This window comes from Diabrotica virgifera, chromosome 5, assembly GCF_917563875.1.
Source record: "Diabrotica virgifera virgifera chromosome 5, PGI_DIABVI_V3a".
Lineage (NCBI taxonomy): Eukaryota > Metazoa > Arthropoda > Insecta > Coleoptera > Chrysomelidae > Diabrotica > Diabrotica virgifera.
Window position 1 is genome coordinate 137,592,481 of NC_065447.1, and position 18,399 is coordinate 137,610,879.

Consider the following 18,399-nt stretch of genomic DNA (forward strand, 5'->3'; position numbering starts at 1 on the left):
AAGAATAACTTTTTTTCGTAAAATTAAAAAAAGTTTTCCATATGGTTCCAACTTACAGGGACATCCTGTATAAGTATTTTTGTCTAGCTCCCCGTGTGTGACAAGCTTTATGGTGATTTCAAAACTGGTCACGATTATTGGACCACCTCCTGTATGAGCTGTGGTTTTGACCAATCACAATGAAACAGGCAGGCAACTTAATTGAAAAATGTCTTTCTCGTGTTTAAATGAAGATGATTTGGCGGGAAACCAATAAAGTTAGGTTAAACTGTGGTTAATAAATTATGTGAATGTGAAGTGAAAAATATATTATGAAAGTTTTTTTAGAAATTCATCTAAAATAAAAAGGTTATATTTATTGTAGCAAAAATGGCAGATGAAAAAATTAAGAAAAAGTTGCAAAATGCATTTAAGTTAAGCGGTTTCAGTGTTAGACGGTGAGTTTTATCAATGATTAAAATTTCTTTCTTAAACAAATGTATCATTTGTAGGGAATTCTGTGAACTTATATTACAAACATTTGTGGCAGAAGGGGTAGATTTAGCTGATAATTCAACATTTGATACGAACTTAAACAGTATGTGTAATAGTTTAGAAAGCCAATGCAGTTTTGAAAAGAGTATTGAATTAGAACATATAAAAAAAGCAATTAAATCATGTTTTTATAGTGGGTGTGATACTAATGAATCGATTTTTAATATTATAAGTGCATTTGACTTTCCTAAACTTAGTTACAATCCTGACCGTAAACAGTATTATGTGGAACAAAGAAAATCAGTGATTTTACCAGATGCTGATGTTAAGGCAAAGTTATTTTTGGAAAGATATACCACAGTGCTTCAAAGAACCAGACGAAATTTTCATCTAAAAGGAGATATACAGCTGCAAACTGTGGACTATTTGTTAACAATTTCCACTGTTACATTAGATAGGGTTTTAATTTTAGGAGCTTTGTTTCAAGTTTCTGAAGGAAAGTGGCATTTGGAAGATCCAACTGGAATGGTGGAGCTAAATCTACAACATGCTAAGTAATTTTTTAATTCAATTAAAATGTAATATTTCTTTATTTAACACCTTGGCTGCATCACGAAACAAAAAGACCTCATATTACACCTAACAGTAACTGTGTCATAATGTACTGTGGCAAAGGTTTACAACAGGACTTATATGCCTCATAATGCACTTACTTACTTTATACATACACATACAGTAGAATCTCGAAAAGTCAGATTAATCGGGAGCGTGGCTGATCCGGGTTAGCCGGAGAATATGGTAAAATATAATAAAATACTGATACTTACAGATAAACTTCCATTATAATTGCAAAACCATTAAATATATATGCACAGTACATCTAAATTACGTACAGTGGTTATTGTTCATTTCTTGGTAAAAAACTCTGTAACATTTTTATTGTTGAAATGTTTGTTCGATGAAAATCGGTCCACTTAGCCGGACTTCCGGGTTATTGGAGGCTGACTTCAGAGGCTATTACATCTTCCTAAATTTAGTGTTCGATATTTAGATTGTCCTGAATTCAGGATAGTGTAATCGCATTTAGACGGTTAGCATCCTAATTAGGATGGTTTTCGACATCCTAAATGGCTAAATAGTTGGGACTATAACGTCGCCCCCGTTAGCGAAATTATCCTGACTCGATTTTTTTGCACAAACTTTCTCAAAAACAGGTCCGTATAACAAATCCACAGGGTGCCAGGCGGTGCAGTGGTCGAAAAATTGTTTAAACAATTTTTCTAAACAAATTCACAAAAATAATTGTTTCATTTCGAACAAATTTTTTAGATAACTTGGGTCATTCTGAGCAAAAAAGGTTTCTAGTCATTTTTCTCTAAAATTGATTATTGTCGAGATATACGCAATTTAATATTTGAAAAATGCAAAATGAGAAAATGGCTATTTTAAGGCTTAATAACTTGATTAAAAATTATTATTATGAAAGTAAAAAGTGACCAAATCAAAGATTAAAACCCCCTCTTTCAAGATCCTGAAGAAACTTTAGTCATTATTTTATTACGAAGCTGTTATTTTTAATTACATATTAACAATTAGCGCTATAGGCTGTATCGTCTCCCCGGTTAGCGAAATTATTTCGATTAGATTTTTGAAGTTATACTTCTTTACGATGGGGAGTGAAATTTTATAATACCGGGTGCATGCGCACACAGACAGTATGTAGTTCGTTGCTAATCTTTCAAGATATGTATGTATCAGCTCTGTCAGCGCCAATAAGTCATTAAAAGGATATATTAGTGTTTTTAGTAAATGTATTATTTATTATAATTTTTGTGTCTTTGGATTTGTCTTCCTCGGGAATAAGATATTTTATAATAATAGTAAGTATATTTAAAGTATTTTTGTATACTTCACTTGGTCTATTAAATTTGTCAGTATGTATGAGAATTCTTGTAACCTGTCAAAGCAAAGGGAATATAGATCAGTGGTCGAGCGTGTGACCGGAGATCGAGAAATCCCAGACGAGTCATATTCTTTTTTTTTATTTTTGGTATTGTTTTAATAAAAAATTTTTAAAAGTGGTAGGTAAGAAAGTTAGTTTAATATTTAAATAAAATACGAATAACCTGTTAAGTATACACACATTCTTTTTTTTGCACAAACTTTAATGCGAAGTATTACGTAACGTGATTTTTGAAGATTTTTGACCCCCCCTCCCCCTATGTAACGCACCGTAATAGGATGTTGAAGTATTACGTCCCGCTATTTTTGAAGATTTTTGCCCCCCCCCCCTCCCCAACCTGCGTTACGTAATACTTGAACGTCCCCTTATAACAAATCCACAGGTTTCTTCACTTCGAACAATTTTTTTTAGATAATTTGAGTCATTCTGAGCAAAAAAGGTCTGTTGTGATTTTTCCCTAAAATTGATTGTTGTCTATTTACACGCGATTTAAAATTAGAAAAATGCGGAAATAGCCATTTTCAATGCTTAATAACTCGATTAAAAATTATTATATAGCGCTAATTGTTAATAATTAAAAATAATAGCATTGTAATAATAGTCCTGTCGCCAGGGGGGGTACAACGGCCTCCTTTATTCAGATGGACTTTCCCAAGTTTTTCTTATGTATTTTGGCCCGTAGAACACGAATTTTTTGGGTAACAGTTGATCCGGATGTCGGTAAGGTTGTTATAAACAAAGAAGTTGAGGAACTACATAACAGCGATTTTTTGCAAAACAAAACATTTTTCTGTATTTTTTGGGCCATTCTAACCAAAATATGTTTCTACAAGTTTTTTTGTAGGATGCATAGTTTTCGAGATAAACGCAGTTGAACTTTCAAAAAATCGAAAATTTGCAATTTTTGAACCCGAATAACTTTTGATTAAAAAATAAAATAGCAATTCTGCTTACCGCATTTGAAAGTTCAAGTCAAATTATATCGGTTTTGAATATTTGCATTGCTAAAAATTTATTTTTTTATTGTTAAAAAAAGCTATAAACACACAGTGTTTCCCGTGCCTAATACATGCGTTTTAATGCATGCTACGTAGAAATAGCCTCGCTTGCATTTGTACCTACTCTACCTACTCGTTCGATTTTAAATGAGAAATCATTGAACACCTCACTCAAGCACCAGGTGTTTATAGCTTTTTTTAACAATAAAATAATAAATTTTTAGCTATGCAAATAATTAAAACCGATATAATTTGACTTGAACTTTCAAATGCGGTAAGCAGAATTGCTATTTTATTTGTTAATCCAAAGTTATTCGGGTTCAAAAATTGCAATTTTTCGATTTTTTAAAAGTTCAATCGCGTTTATCTCGAAAACTATGCATCCTACGAAAAAATTTGTAGGAACATTTTTTGGTTAGAATGGCCCAAAAAATACAAAAAAATGTTTTGTTTTCCGAGAAATCGCTGTTATGTAATTCCTCAACTTCTTTGTTTATAACAATCTTATCGACATCCGGATCAACTGTTACCCAAAAAATTCGTGTTCTACGGGTCAAAATCCATAAAAAAAACTTTGGTAAGGCCATCTGAATACAGGAGGCCGTTGTACCCCCCCTGGCGACAGGACTATAAAATAATGACAAAATTTCTTCCGGCTCTTGAAGGAGAGGTTTTAAACTTTGATTTGGTCACTTTCTGACTTTCATAATAATAATTATTTTTAATTAAAATATTAAGCCTTAAAAATGGCCATTTTCGCATTTTTCAAATTTTAAATTGCGTATAACTCGACAAAAATTATTTTTAGAGAAAAATCACAAGAGACCTTTTTTGCCCAGAATGACCCATGTAATCTAAAAAAAAGTATACGAAGTGAAAAAATTGATTTTTTGAATTTGTTTAAAAAAAATGTTTAAACAATTTTCCGACCTCGGCACCTCCCAGTACCCTGTGGATTTGTTATAAGGACCTCTTTTTGAGTAAATTTGTGCAAAAAGTCGAATCGGAATAATTTCGTACGGGGGCGACGGTACAGCGCCGTCTAAAATCGGATGGGTGTACAATCAGAGAACATCTGGTACAATACTGTACCTTTTGTACCCAAAACGATAAACATGTCACCGACACGACATGTAATTCACTCGACACGTCCGTCACTCAAGCTGGTAGTTCAAATCTGATTAGGAAAAGCTTTTGTTTTTTTACCTGCTTTTAAAAGATTTACCTGCTTAAACCGAACCCCTGTGGTTTTAACACTTGGTTTTCAAACCCTGTCTTTTATAATTATTTACGATCCTAAATTTAGGATGGTGTAATCGCGAGCTTCAGTGACTGAATTTAGTGTCATAAATCATATCCTGAATATTGGTCCTGAATTTAGGATAATGTAATACCCACTTTATCGGGGTTTCACTGTACCTATCTCTAACTAAACTCAGCCAAGGTGTTTAAGCAAAATACAAAATTGTAGGTTATTAATTTTGATATAATTTTTTAGATTTCATATAGGATTTTTTAGTGAAAATACCCTAGTTTTAGTAAATGGTTGTTATGAAGATCGCATTCTTCTGGTCTCCTCAATAGTGCTACCACCCGGTGAAGATTATAAAGGTTCAAGGTACGTAAGTTGTTTTCTGTCTTATTTTCTTATTATTTTCACATGGATGTTTTAGACCAGTCTTTGGAAATATCAATTACTTTGGAGGACTTTCAAATTTACAGTTGCGAGAATCTGCAAGTTTAAAGCAATATATGACACAAAACAAAAATAAGTTCATGTTATTTTTTTCTGACGTATGGTTGGATTATCCTCAGGTAAGATTTTTTGCTTTGTAGTATTAAGGGTGCCAATAAAAAGGTGCAAGATCTGTTCTGCTGTCCTCAATTAAAACGCGGTATCTGCAAAAAAATTTAAAATCGAGTTTTTGCTATATGTGGTTTCCTTGTGACCTTATTTATGCTTCTGGAATGTCTGAAAGCCATATCATTTTATTTAATACAAAAATAAATAAATTTCAATATGCCGCATGTGCTATATAGAGTCCTGAGAAAAAACTTTGAGAGCCGATTTCTCAGTTTTAAGTTGGCTGCACATACCGCGTTTTATTTGAGGACAGCAGTGTTACTGTTACAAGAACTATGAGCCCCTTACAAAATTATAACCAATTTTCCATGAAAATCGTAACAATTTTCAGCTCCCTGTATGTATAAATAAAAATAATCACAACAGCAATGGTTTATTGATGCCATATTTTTTTGTTGATTGTCAACATTTTTAAGAATGGTTGATATTGCAAATTTTCTTTAAATCCAATACAGGGTGAGTCCAAACGCAAGTAAATTAATTTTTCAGTAATTTCAAATGGAACACTCTGTATTTTATGTAAATATCGAAAAGTACCATTACCGCACTTTAATTTTTATATAATATTCCCTATGTCTAAATTTGTTAGTTTCGAGATATGCTTTTTCTCATGAGGATCTTTCAGTGCGTCACGGTTTTTTGATTTCTTTCTAACGCATTAAATTGTATGTGACAGAAAAAAACGCACGTTGGTGGTTACATTTCGTCGGTGACATTTATAACATTTATTCTAGTTGTCAATAGATGGCGCTATAATCGAAAATAAAATAATTTGCGAATTATACAGGGTGTTTCATTAATAATTGTCCATATAGTAACTAGAGAAACCTTAGCACAAAATACGAAGATTTAACCTAAAACACTTAAATAAAATGTGGTTCCTTACTGAGTTACAGGGTGTTTTATCTAAAAATTTAAAAACTATTTTTGCTCAGCATTTTAAAACTATTCTACGTTATCCTTTTCATACTGGGCAGAAAGGGCGACTACTATACACCCTACTAAATTATGATAAACAAACATTTCTAGCTACTACCAAAGGCGTACGACAGGGGATGGTGAATAGTTGAAACTTCTCAAATTCTACACCACTGAAGAAAGTACTATTTTAGTACCATTTTTAGATTCTCCAATACTTTCTACGTAAATAATGTACTCTTTATTGGTAACGATAAAGTCATTAGTTTTCGAGATATTTGAAGTTAAATATGAAACGGCACAGTTATTTTGATTAATAATTTATGATATATGATTCATATATGATTAAAATTTTAAAAATATTTGTACCCACTACTTTAAAAACTATTTGGCGTATCATTATCATACTTGGCACAAAGTGTAGGTACTGTACACCCTACTAATTTAAGATAAATACACGTTTCTAGCTACTACCAGAGGCGTACGACAGGGGATAGTGGCTTGTTGACCCTTCCCAAATTCTACGCCACTGATGAAATTGCTATTTTAGTGTAATTTTTTGATTTTCCAATACTTTTTATGTAAATAATATACTTTTCATTCGTAACGATAAAATGATTAGTTTTCGAGATATTTCATATAATATATAATCAAAATAACTGTGTCGTTTCATTTTTAACTTCAAAGATCTCGAAAACTAATGACTTTATCGTTACGAATGAAGAGTACTTTATTTTGATAGAAAGTATTAGAGAACCAAAAATTGAACTAAAATAGCAATTTCGCCAGTGGCGTAGAATTTGGAAAGGGTAAACCATTCACTTTCCCCGTCGTACGCCTCTGGTAATAGCCAGAAACGTGTGTTTAACATAATTTAGTAGTTTGTACAGTACCTATACTTCCTGCCAAGTATGAAAAGGATTCGTCGAATAGTTTTAAATTGTTGAACAAAAATAATTTTTACATTTTTAGTAAAACACCCTGTAACTCAGTAAGGAATCACATTTGATTTAAGTGTTTTAGGTTAAATCTTCGTATTTTGTGCTAAGGTTTCTCCAGTTGCTATATGGACAATTATTATTGAAACACCCTGTATAATATATCTACGAATATAATCTGAACAATTTATAAGACTATACAAATCAAAGAAAATACCATTTTATAAATGCAATAAACACAATTGATTTGTTTTTATGCCAAATTGCAAATAAAATGTGACAACTGTCATTTAACTAAAATGTCATGTCACTAAAATGTATATTATCACGGACTTACCTTTTTTCTATCATTTGTGACGCACTGAAAAATGCTCATGAAAAGAAGCATATTTTCATTTTTCTGAGCAAATTATTATTAAGGTGTCTAAATTTTTCCAAATTGTAAGTAAGCCATGACTGAAATTGTCTAAAAGTGACGGTTTACCATTATTGTTTGTTTATTGTGTTATTAGAATAGAATAGAATAGAAAAAAGCTTTATTCTCAGGATTCACAAGTTACAAATACAAATTGTCAATAGAGAGAATGGTGTCAATTACAATTTATAAGGGTTGCTGAAACAACCTACACTTAACATAAAAGTAATATTAAAATATAATAATAATAACAGTGACATTTAGATTCAGATAAGAGCCCTCAGTCTCCCTGTAGGTCAGCTTGAAGGTATTCTTCCACTTTGTACGGTTCTATATGTATGAGCAACTGTTGAACAGACTTTCTATATTTATTTATGTCCGTTTCTATTTTGATGCTGTAAGGCAGTTTATTAAAGAATTTAATACAGGCATATTCTGTGGTTTTCTCAGATGTAGTTAGTCAATGTATTGGTATATTATTATAGTTTATGAGATTGTTTCGTGTATTTGTATTATGGTTTGTTGTGTTTCAAGAATTTATGTCTATTTTAAAAAATGAAAAGTAAGCATTCATATATATGTATGTTCCGGCCATTGTTAGTAGGTATGTTGAGCTTTTTGAAATTATCTCTACATGAATCCCTGTATTTCAAGTTAAGTAGAGTTCTGATTGCTCTTTTTTGTAATATGAAAACCTGTTCAGCGTTTCTACTTTCCCCCCAGAAATTTATTCCAAATCGCATTACAGAATGAAAATTTAAAAAATATACAACTCGTTTACATTAAATACTTAAGATGAATTTTACTGTTAATGAAATGGTAGATGTGATCTGGAATTGGGGGAGTGCAATAAAAATGCATTATCAGTAAGAATTTATCATGAACGGCATAATTTTTTTTTTGAAAACTCAATACTTTTTGAGTTATTCGTGGTTGAAAATTTGCCATTTTCATTGAAAAATGACACCTTTTCGGACGGTTTTTTGCGAATACCTTAAAAATTATGCAGCTGACATAGGAAACTTGCATATATTTTTAAATATTAAAATAAAATTAAAAAAATATAAGGTAACATGATCTTAAAACGCATGTATGCAAAAAAATCAAATATTTTTAACTCATACGCTTATTATGCGGCTTTGAAAACGCTATAAAATTCAAATTTCTTCAGAGACGCGTAAACGGGTCTGACGTCACGACCCACGGTCTACCTGCCATCGACAACAAAACTTCTAGGATATTTCGGAAATATTATTTACAAATTTATTCATATTCACTTAAAACTCTTATGTAGAAGTCGATTGTATAAATAAAAGTTCAAAATAAATAAAGGTTGTTTTGGGGATTGTATTAACTCCATTTTAATCGTATTTAATTGGAAATTCCAAGGTATTATTTGTGTTCTTGTAGGTATAGCACATAATCAGTTTATTTAGTTTCAAACTGAAATTGATCAGGTGTTAAGACAAATAAGTAAACATTATTAATAAGCATGTTTATATTGTTTATCACAATAGGTTTTAGTTACTCTTACTTTTATTACAAAAAGTATAATATTGTATTGTTTATTTTTAAGTTTTTTGTTTCTTCTTTGTTATGAATCTAAAATATTTATAAATGATAGGTTTTAGTTTTGTTTATTACAAAATATTAGGACTGAAATATATGTAGTCGGAAATTTAATTATAATAAGGGACGAACGTTTTGGATTTAAAAAGTTGTGTTGGTAGAAAATTGAGACCGAGAGCTAAAATCTAATCTATTAACCAAATAACCAATGCAAAAGTACAGTTGCAAATGTTTCTATTTAAAAAATAAGTGTTTTTTGCGTAGCAGATACAGACTTTGAAAGTAATTTAATATTTACTTATAAATATTTGGATAGAATATGACGCAGGTCTTATTGACAGTTTGATTAGTATAGCACAAGACTTTTGGAGTGTAAATATTTTCCCCCATCTATTTGGCTCTGCTAAATTATTAAAAATAAATGGAATAAAACTTTGACAAAATAAAGTTTTATCCATAAAATATTTTTTATTTCTTTATGTGAAAATGAAATTCAAATTTTAAACTAAATACATATATGCCTATTTATTTATTTTAATAAAACATCCTTTCTTTTTATACGTAATTTTTTAGTAGTATCTATGTACGTACTTACATAACTTTATAATGTAATTTGGCATTTGAGATACATAGGTTGTAAAAAAAATGTATTTCCGTAAACTAAAAACAATATTATAAATAAATGAAAATTTTTAAAATTTCAAAATATTGCCTTCACAGTGCACGTCTGGCACTAGCCAAACGAGAACACTGGCAAACATCATAGTTGGTGACATCAGACCCAAGCGCAGGCTTTTGAAGTTGTTTGAAACGGTAAATTTGGGCGCGCAACTATTATCAGTTATTGTACGTAAACTATTAATAATTATTAAGACGTAATATTTTGAACATGATATTTTTAAACATAAATTAACAATTTTATGCAAAAATATTTTTATGTGTAAGTTTCCTATTTTGTAGCTTATGAAAATAATGGTAGGTGAAAAAAGATTTTTTTTGTGCCTGCTCAAATCGGTTTATTTAACTTAAAATACCTTTTGTGGTGCTTGAAAAGACCTTTAAAACGGGCTCTGTTAAATGGTCGATTACATATTGAAACTAAGCGAGATATGGTACGAAAAAAATTGATGACTAATGTATTTTAAGGAAAAATGAGAAGTATATTTAACCCCTCATCCACCAGAATTTAAATGCATCGTTTTCCTTCTACAATACCTTTTTATTATAGTGTTATTTATATGTTCAAAAAGTTGGACCGGTTTAAAATAAATGTCCAAAAAGATTAAGTATGGTATGTTTAGCAGTAAATGGTCGACTTCAATGGTCAATACTTTTACTGGTATTTCAATAGTATAAAGCCCGGTTTCAGGTAAAATTTAAATATGTTTGAATGTTTGTTTTTCTATAATCTTAGCAATTAAAATAGATTTAATTTATTTTAAAACTCATTTGGAAACATGAATTTTGGGTATATAAGGCAAAGCAAAATATTTTACATCCGTTTTTTTGTTTTTGTCGTCGTAATTATTGTATACTTTGTGGATTCTTTGCTTTATTATAGGAGTACCGTCTAGTCAGTGTTCATTGTCAAAAGACCAACTCTGTCTACTTCGGTTGCTTATCGCTACGGGTGGGTCTTAACAATGGGCCAGGTCAGATAAATTTAATAATATTTACGACCGCACTAATTGAAGTCAACCATTTACTGCTAAACAAACCATACAAAAATGTAGGGTTTTTTCAGATAACAATTTTGTTTTGTCTTTCATTACTGTATCTCTTTATCACTTTCGAATTACATGGGGAAATGGAAGATTTTTAAGACAATTTTAAAATGCGCTCCATAATTTGATCCTTTTTTTTCAAAAACCATTTATTTTAAACTCATCCAACTTTTTGAACATATAAATAACACTATAATAAAAAGGTATTGTAGAAAGAAAACGATGCCTTTAAATTCTGGTGGATGAGGGGTTAAATAATATATTTCGCATTTTATCTTAAAATAAATTATTAGTCATCAATTTTTTGCAGCATATCTCGCTTAGTTGGACATAATCGACATTTAACGGTGCTCGTTTTAAAGCTCTTTTCAATCGCTGCAAAAGATATTGGTAGTATTGTACTCATAGAATCGACCATTTCTCTGTTATTTTAAGTTGAACGCACCGATTTGAGCATGCACCAACAGAAATCTCTTTTCACCTACCATATGTCAATTTGTATTATAACTATAATGATGTTAAGAAAGCCTAAGGCTACAATTGAGATTTAATTTAATTATTTTATATAGGTATGCTAGAATCTCCCACAGGGTGTTCCGAACTTTAAGAAAAAACACAGTATGATTGTCACACTGTCCAGCAACAATATTATTACATCGATTTTCTTAATAAGGCTATAACATATTTAAAAAATTACTCAAATCGAACAACAGGTTTAGGACATTCGAGACATCTAACGTGTACAATTCAGAAGTGAGTTGATTATTTTGCTCTTAAGTGTAGTCTTCAAAAGTAGCTTTAGTCATCCAAGCTTTCTTGTTGGATCTCCATACGACGCGTAATTGAGGCCTTGGATTTTCGGACAAATATACTAAAAGTGGCTTTAGCTTAAAATCACACGCTGCATTTACATCAAGTAGAAATAGTCCAAAAAATAAGGTGTTTGTCGGGACACTTGAGCAGCCAGGTTGCAAATGGGGTTTTTGGGTACTATATATCTACCTAATTCATAATAAATACAAAAATGCTCGTCACAGTTCGGACGAGAAATTTAGTTATTAACAAATAAGGGTCAAAAATAGCAGTTTTTTCGTTTAAATCGCTACAGGTAAAAATAGGGTAATTAAATATCTTACCTATAATATTCTTCTTTTAGTAGATGAGCCAAGGTTTAAACTGGCACTTTTTGAATTCTGGTCTGATCATTTTTTGCTGCGGAAATTGCAAAATAAAACTAAAATTTCGAAAATAAAAAATTGCTATAACTTTTGCGAAAATGGCCTTAAGACTTTAATATTGCATGAAAAATTGAGTCAAACCGTCCATATAATCCACAAAAAAATTTAAGACGATTCGTCAATTAGTTTAAATTTTATTAAATTTGTTTATCCCAAAGAGGTTATTATTCCGCAATGTTATTGTTCAGAAAATAATAATGATATAGCAATTCTGTGGAAACCACGTGAAAGAAGAATAGTTATATTTTCAATGTATTGAAAAAAAATCATTAAAAAGACGTTTTTATCATAAGGGTCAAAAATAGCAGTTTTTTCGTTTAAATCGCTACAGGTAAAAATAGGGTAATTAAATATCTTACCTATAATATTCTTCTTTTAGTAGATGAGCCAAGGTTTAAACTGGCACTTTTTGAATTCTGGTCTGATCATTTTTTGCTGCGGAAATTGCAAAATAAAACTAAAATTTCGAAAATAAAAAATTGCTATAACTTTTGCGAAAATGGCCTTAAGACTTTAATATTGCATGAAAAATTGAGTCAAACCGTCCATATAATCCACAAAAAAATTTAAGACGATTCGTCAATTAGTTTAAATTTTATTAAATTTGTTTATCCCAAAGAGGTTATTATTCCGCAATGTTATTGTTCAGAAAATAATAATGATATAGCAATTCTGTGGAAACCACGTGAAAGAAGAATAGTTATATTTTCAATGTATTGAAAAAAAATCATTAAAAAGACGTTTTTATCACTCCGAAAACGTTTTACTAAAGTAGAGTCATTTTTGGCTTATACCTAAACAATGTGAATAACTTTGTTAATATTGACTGTAGAGTAAATCTACTTTATGATTTCAAAAGCTGGTATTTTTACACGAATTTTCAAAAAAGAAAAATTTCCCCTAGGTTAATTACGGTCAAAGTTAGCCACTTTTATTATTTAATTCACAGTTACTTCTATATGCATAAAATTCTCCTGTAACAGTGTTAGTTACCATACTAATCCGAAACGGCTTGGCCAATTTTTATGAAATTTTACACGTATATCCTATAGGACTGAGTATAGGTTTTAATCTATTTTTCATGCCCATAAGTTATAAGGGGGTTGCCCCCCTGACATTTTTTTTTATTTTTTTTTTGGACAAAATTGTCTACCTTAATTTATATATGATGTATAATTCAAAAATACATACAACCCTTAATTTTCACTTTTCTATCACCAACCCCTATTTTTTAATAGCCATCTATATATTTACATATATAAAATTCTCCTGTCACAGTGTTAGTGGCCATACTCCTCCGAGACCGCTTGACTGATTTTTATGAAATTATATGTGTATATTTGGTAGGTCTTAAAAAAATCTCTAAAAAAATTATGATCAAAATCCATCAACAAGCTCCTGAGATATTAATCGCAGCATATGTTTGAAGAATCAGTTTCCTTTTTTGGGTGCACGGATTTTAATATGTCCCCTCCACCGACCACGAATCGATTTCGTTAGGACGTTATTTTTAAAGCTTTAACCACTCTGTTGAAGTTCAAAGTTTACTCAAACTTTTACACATAAACTATATACCTTCGTCTTCAAAATTGCGCTAGTAAGGTTGCTAAATTGTTATAAACAAAGTAGCCGTCAATTAAATAAAAAAAGTGGCTAACTTTGACCGTAATTAACCTAGGCGAAAAGTTCTTTTTTGAAAATTCGTATAAAAAAACCAACTTTTCAAATCGCGTTGTAGTTTTAGCCTACAGTCAGTATTAACAAAGTTATTCCAATTGTTTATAAGCCAAAAATGACTCTACTTTAGTAGAATATTTTCGGAGTGATATAAATGATTTTTTAATTATTTTTTTAAATACTTTGAAAATATGACTATTCTTCTTTCATGTGGTTTCCACAGAATTGCTATATCATTATTATTTTCTGAACAATAATATTGCAAAAAAAAGCTCTTTGGGATAAACAAATTGAATAAAATTTACACTAATTAACGAATCGTCTTAAAATTTGTGCATTATACGGACTGTTTGACTCAACTTTTCGTGCAATATAAAAATCTTAAGGTCATTTTCACAAAAGATATAGCAGTTCTTTTATTTTCGAAATTTTAGTTTTATTTTGCAATTTTCGAAGCAACAAATGATGGGACCAAAATTCAAAAACTGTTATTTTAAACTTTGGATCATCTACTAAAAGACGAATACTATAAATAAGATAATTAATTACCCTATTTTTACCTGTAGCGATTTAAACGAAAGAACTGCCACTTTTGACCCTTATTTGTTAATAACTAATATTCTCGTCCGAACTGTAACGGGCATTTTTGTATTTATAATGTATTATACTCCATCTAATTTACTTACCGTTGCACGTCATCCGCGTCATAGCCCGTGACATCACATGATACCAACACGAAATATTTAGGCGGTAGGTGTGTACTTTTTTAGAATCACTTTGCCGAGTACACTGGCATTACAGCCACTAGACATATTATTATATACGCGTAGAAATAATATTTAAAGATTTCTATTAATCTTAACTTAAAGAAATACACAATAATATGTTTCATTTAATTTGTATAAATGGATTATAAAGCGTTTTTATGAAGCAAATTTGTTCGGAATACACTGTAACTATAATTGAACGAAGGTGATATTTTGGCATAAATTGGTAACATTTATTTGACAGTTGCGGTGATGACACTTCATATATGTTTATATTCTTTACTATAAGTATTTGTTTCATTATATTTACTGTTTTTATTATGTACTTTAACGTAAGATTATAACTTGATTCTTGTTTTCTATTTCTAAAGTTTTTATTTATTTACATTGAATATTAATTTGTTTTGCTGTATAATCCACTTTCGCAAAAATTGTGTGATGTATTTTATTTAAAATGAATTCACGAATTTTTTGTAATTGGGCAACAATGTCAACTTAGACCTCTAACGTTGATAATGACGTGCAACGGTAAGTAAATTAGACGGACTGTAGGTGTCTATTAGTATGAAAAAACCCATTTGCAACCTGGCTGTCCCGAACATGGTATATTTTTGCCTTATTTAACTGGAGTATAAAGTCAACCGTTCTTTAGACACCTTATAACAAGGCACAGCTTTTTCGGTTTTTGAAGTGTACGTGCGATCTGGCATTCACTTCCAATAGGGCTTTTCATCGATTGTCATTTGTTTCGAGCTACTGTCATTGTTGTATAATCTGTGTATAATATTAATATACACGGATTATAGGACATATGACAGAAGCTCGAAACAAATGACTGTGAATGAAAAGACCTATAAAGCCCTGTTTCGTCTATCTTACACTTGTTTATAACCACCTCTTTCAATAATTCCATTTAAAATGTTGGGATATTCCTTAGATGCTTTAAATTAGCATTTAAGCTTTAACTACACGCTGTGGCGTATTTTGTACGACAGATATGAGAATTCTACTGCAAATGAATTTAACAATTTAATTTTTGACCTTGTTTATCTATCTAACCTATCACTGGAATGTGCTTTACAATTGTTTTTAGTTTCGTTATAATCGGCGTTCTGAGAAGATGGTAATTACTAGTTTATTATTTGTTGTTTTCGGTGGTGTACAAAATACGCCACGATTGTAGTAATATAAGTACGTCTTTCAATTGTTTTTTTTTTCATTATGGCACAGTAGTATATTGTACAACAAGAGAGAAAAAAGACATATTTCTCACGAGCGTAGAAGTTTGTTGGCACGAGCCGAGGTACGAGGCGAGTGCCGCAAATCAAGCGAGAGAGAAATATGTCGTTTTCTCACGTGTTGTACACTGTACTTTTTCTATGGATGCGTTTTTGTCAAGAGTACAATCTTCAAAATTAAATAATTTAGGTGCTATTATGTAGATTATATGCCAAAATTGAAATAAAATACATATTATACACATATGTAGGTATTTAATATTCTTAATATTTATATACTTTTATTTATTTAAAATAATAGTTACCAGTTATATTTGAACAGTTTTGAAAGGTAATTCCTCGTAAGTTTTGATTTGACACATTTTATTTGACAAAAATATTTGTGTTTGTATTGTGCATGTTACCATGAAAACCGCGATTCTACGTATGGAACCCGTGAGAAAAAATATTTCTCACTGCAATGGCCGACTTTTCTCACACCCTGAGAAATTGTTCGTTTTGAATGTATGTAAGTAGTGAGAGAAGTTGCACATTGTATAGCATCCATAGAAAAAATATATTTTTCTTTATAAACAATACTTTTTTCATGTAAAAAATCACATATAATCAGTTCGCTAAACTCAGACACTAGCGATTTTAGTAGGTATTTTTTTTGTTTTTTGCCAATTTTGCCAAACTTGGTCAAATTACTAACTATTTAGTAATTATTAACTATTTAGTAAAATTATTTTTTGCTAATTTTACTAAAATTGGCAAAATTACTTACTAAAATCACTAGCCAGTTGTGTTGAGCGAACCGACTATATCAAAAATTTCTTTATTAGTAATTTTATTTTTCAAGGGATCAGATTGCAGTTAGAAATCACAATTGACTTACCTGAGAAGCATTGGCTGATGCCGAATAAGGTTTATAACAAACAACTAATACCCAAGCGTATTTTTTGAAAAAAAAATAAACAAAACCGGTGTTTTTAAATGTATTCTCTTGTGGTGTATAAAGTACGCCACGCGTTTACTTACGTCATATAATAACTTGATACTCGGTAGTTGTAGTTAAAGGTTAAAATTAAATTGCGGATCAGTTACTTTTCTAAAGATTCGGTTCTTTGACTCGGCTCAATTCCTGCACATCTCTAAGATAACATCCAAACAGAGAACTAATCTAAATGTCAGAAGTCAGAACTGTCAAAAGTCAAAAGAGTATTTGTATTTATTTACTTAACAAGCAAAAGTTGTTGTTATTGTTTGGATATTTTAATACTTTTAAATTTTTGATGGACAAAATAAAGATGTCAAAAATATCCATAAAAAGTTTTATTAAAAAAGATTTTGTTAAAGATACATCGTCCCAACGTCTAACGTCTATCAAATTACCTCGCGATCTCAGTTTAGGTGGAACTAAACAGCATAAAAAATTGTATAAACCAAATTTAAATGTGATAAGAAATAAAAAAGTAACTGAGAATAAGCTTCAGGTTGTAAACAATACAAAGTTAAGATCTCGAAGGAACAAAGAACCAGTTAAACAAAAATATGTGCAATCATCAGGTGTATTTTCAGAAGGTATAATTTCAGATATTGTTCCTGTTGTTAGAGTCAGACAAGATGCTGCACCAAAAACTTCACCAACAATAGTAAATACACTAAAATTAACAGAGGCCTTTAAAAAACATGAAGACAAGATTATTAATGATATTAAAGAATGTACTGAGAGTAGTGATAGTGACTCTGAAAATATATCTTCATTCAAATATATCCAATGGAATGAAGCTTCATTTAAAAATGTCAAATCGGAAGTTATGCCCGATGTTACTATCCCCAAACCTGATTTCCTTAATTTTGATGATCAAAAGTCTACACTAGGTCTATGGCAATTGCCAGATTCATTTAGTTTTATAAAAGATGACCAAAGAAGTGATTTTAATCTTAATGATGCTGGAGAAGGAATTATTGGAAAGATTCTTGTTCGAAAATCAGGAAAAATTGATGCTGTAATTGGGAATTTAAGCTACGAGCTGGAGGCAGTAAAGTGGGAATCATTTAATGAACATTTAATGTCAGTTTCTATTGGGAAATTTTCACATGCTGTAAATTTAGGTAGTTTGCAGAATAGATTCATACTCAGCCCTAATTGGAACCAATTATTAAAAGATTAGTTTTGTTTGTTTATTGATATGTATTTATGAATAAATGTACAGTATTATGAATAATAGCAATAACTATTTATAAACGGATATTTTATAAGTATAATGTAGATAATAAAGATATGTAATAGTAATTTCTGAAAACAACAATAATGTCTTGCTAATAAGTTGAAGTTATCTGCTTCTGATATACAGAATAATATATTTAAAAAATAAGATAGAATTTCAGGAAATTATATTTAAGTTAACAAAACAAAGTCTTCATAGTCATTTCACATATCGCACATCCTGTTCTAAATCATAGCAATTCTAAATATTAAAATTTTATAGGAGAGTGAAAACAAAATATTTTCTTTGGTTATTTCCTAATATATTTTTTATTTTAGTTAGTATAAGTTTCATTTTTGCATCAATATTTTCTGTGTTACAACTGGGCTAGAGTAACATAGAAAAAATATTTGTTAAAAGATAA

General features: G+C 30.3%; 2 protein-coding genes across 3 annotated transcripts in view; both read left to right on the top strand.

The window, feature by feature from the left end:
- Nucleotides 1–235: 235 nt before the first annotated feature.
- Nucleotides 236–18,399, top strand: part of LOC114337662 (DNA polymerase epsilon subunit 2) — a 151,834-nt gene continuing 133,670 nt past the window's right edge. For both annotated transcript variants that reach the window (XM_050650362.1, XM_028288173.2), the window contains exons 1-4: nucleotides 236–437; nucleotides 492–1,028; nucleotides 4,934–5,053; nucleotides 5,109–5,250. In XM_050650362.1, coding sequence (XP_050506319.1) covers nucleotides 370–437; nucleotides 492–1,028; nucleotides 4,934–5,053; nucleotides 5,109–5,250 — 867 coding nt within the window. In that variant the 5' untranslated portion in view covers nucleotides 236–369. The remainder of the gene's footprint in view (nucleotides 438–491; nucleotides 1,029–4,933; nucleotides 5,054–5,108; nucleotides 5,251–18,399) is intronic.
- LOC114337663 (uncharacterized) lies at nucleotides 16,964–18,150 on the top strand. The gene has a single exon (XM_028288174.2). The coding sequence runs from the start codon at nucleotides 17,058–17,060 to the stop codon at nucleotides 17,937–17,939; it is 882 nt and encodes a 293-aa protein (XP_028143975.1). The 5' UTR covers nucleotides 16,964–17,057; the 3' UTR covers nucleotides 17,940–18,150.

What these genes read in the sequence shown, in the direction of transcription:
- LOC114337663 (XM_028288174.2), top strand. Translation starts at nt 17,058, where the DNA reads ATGGACAAAATAAAGATGTCAAAAATATCCATAAAAAGTTTTATTAAA.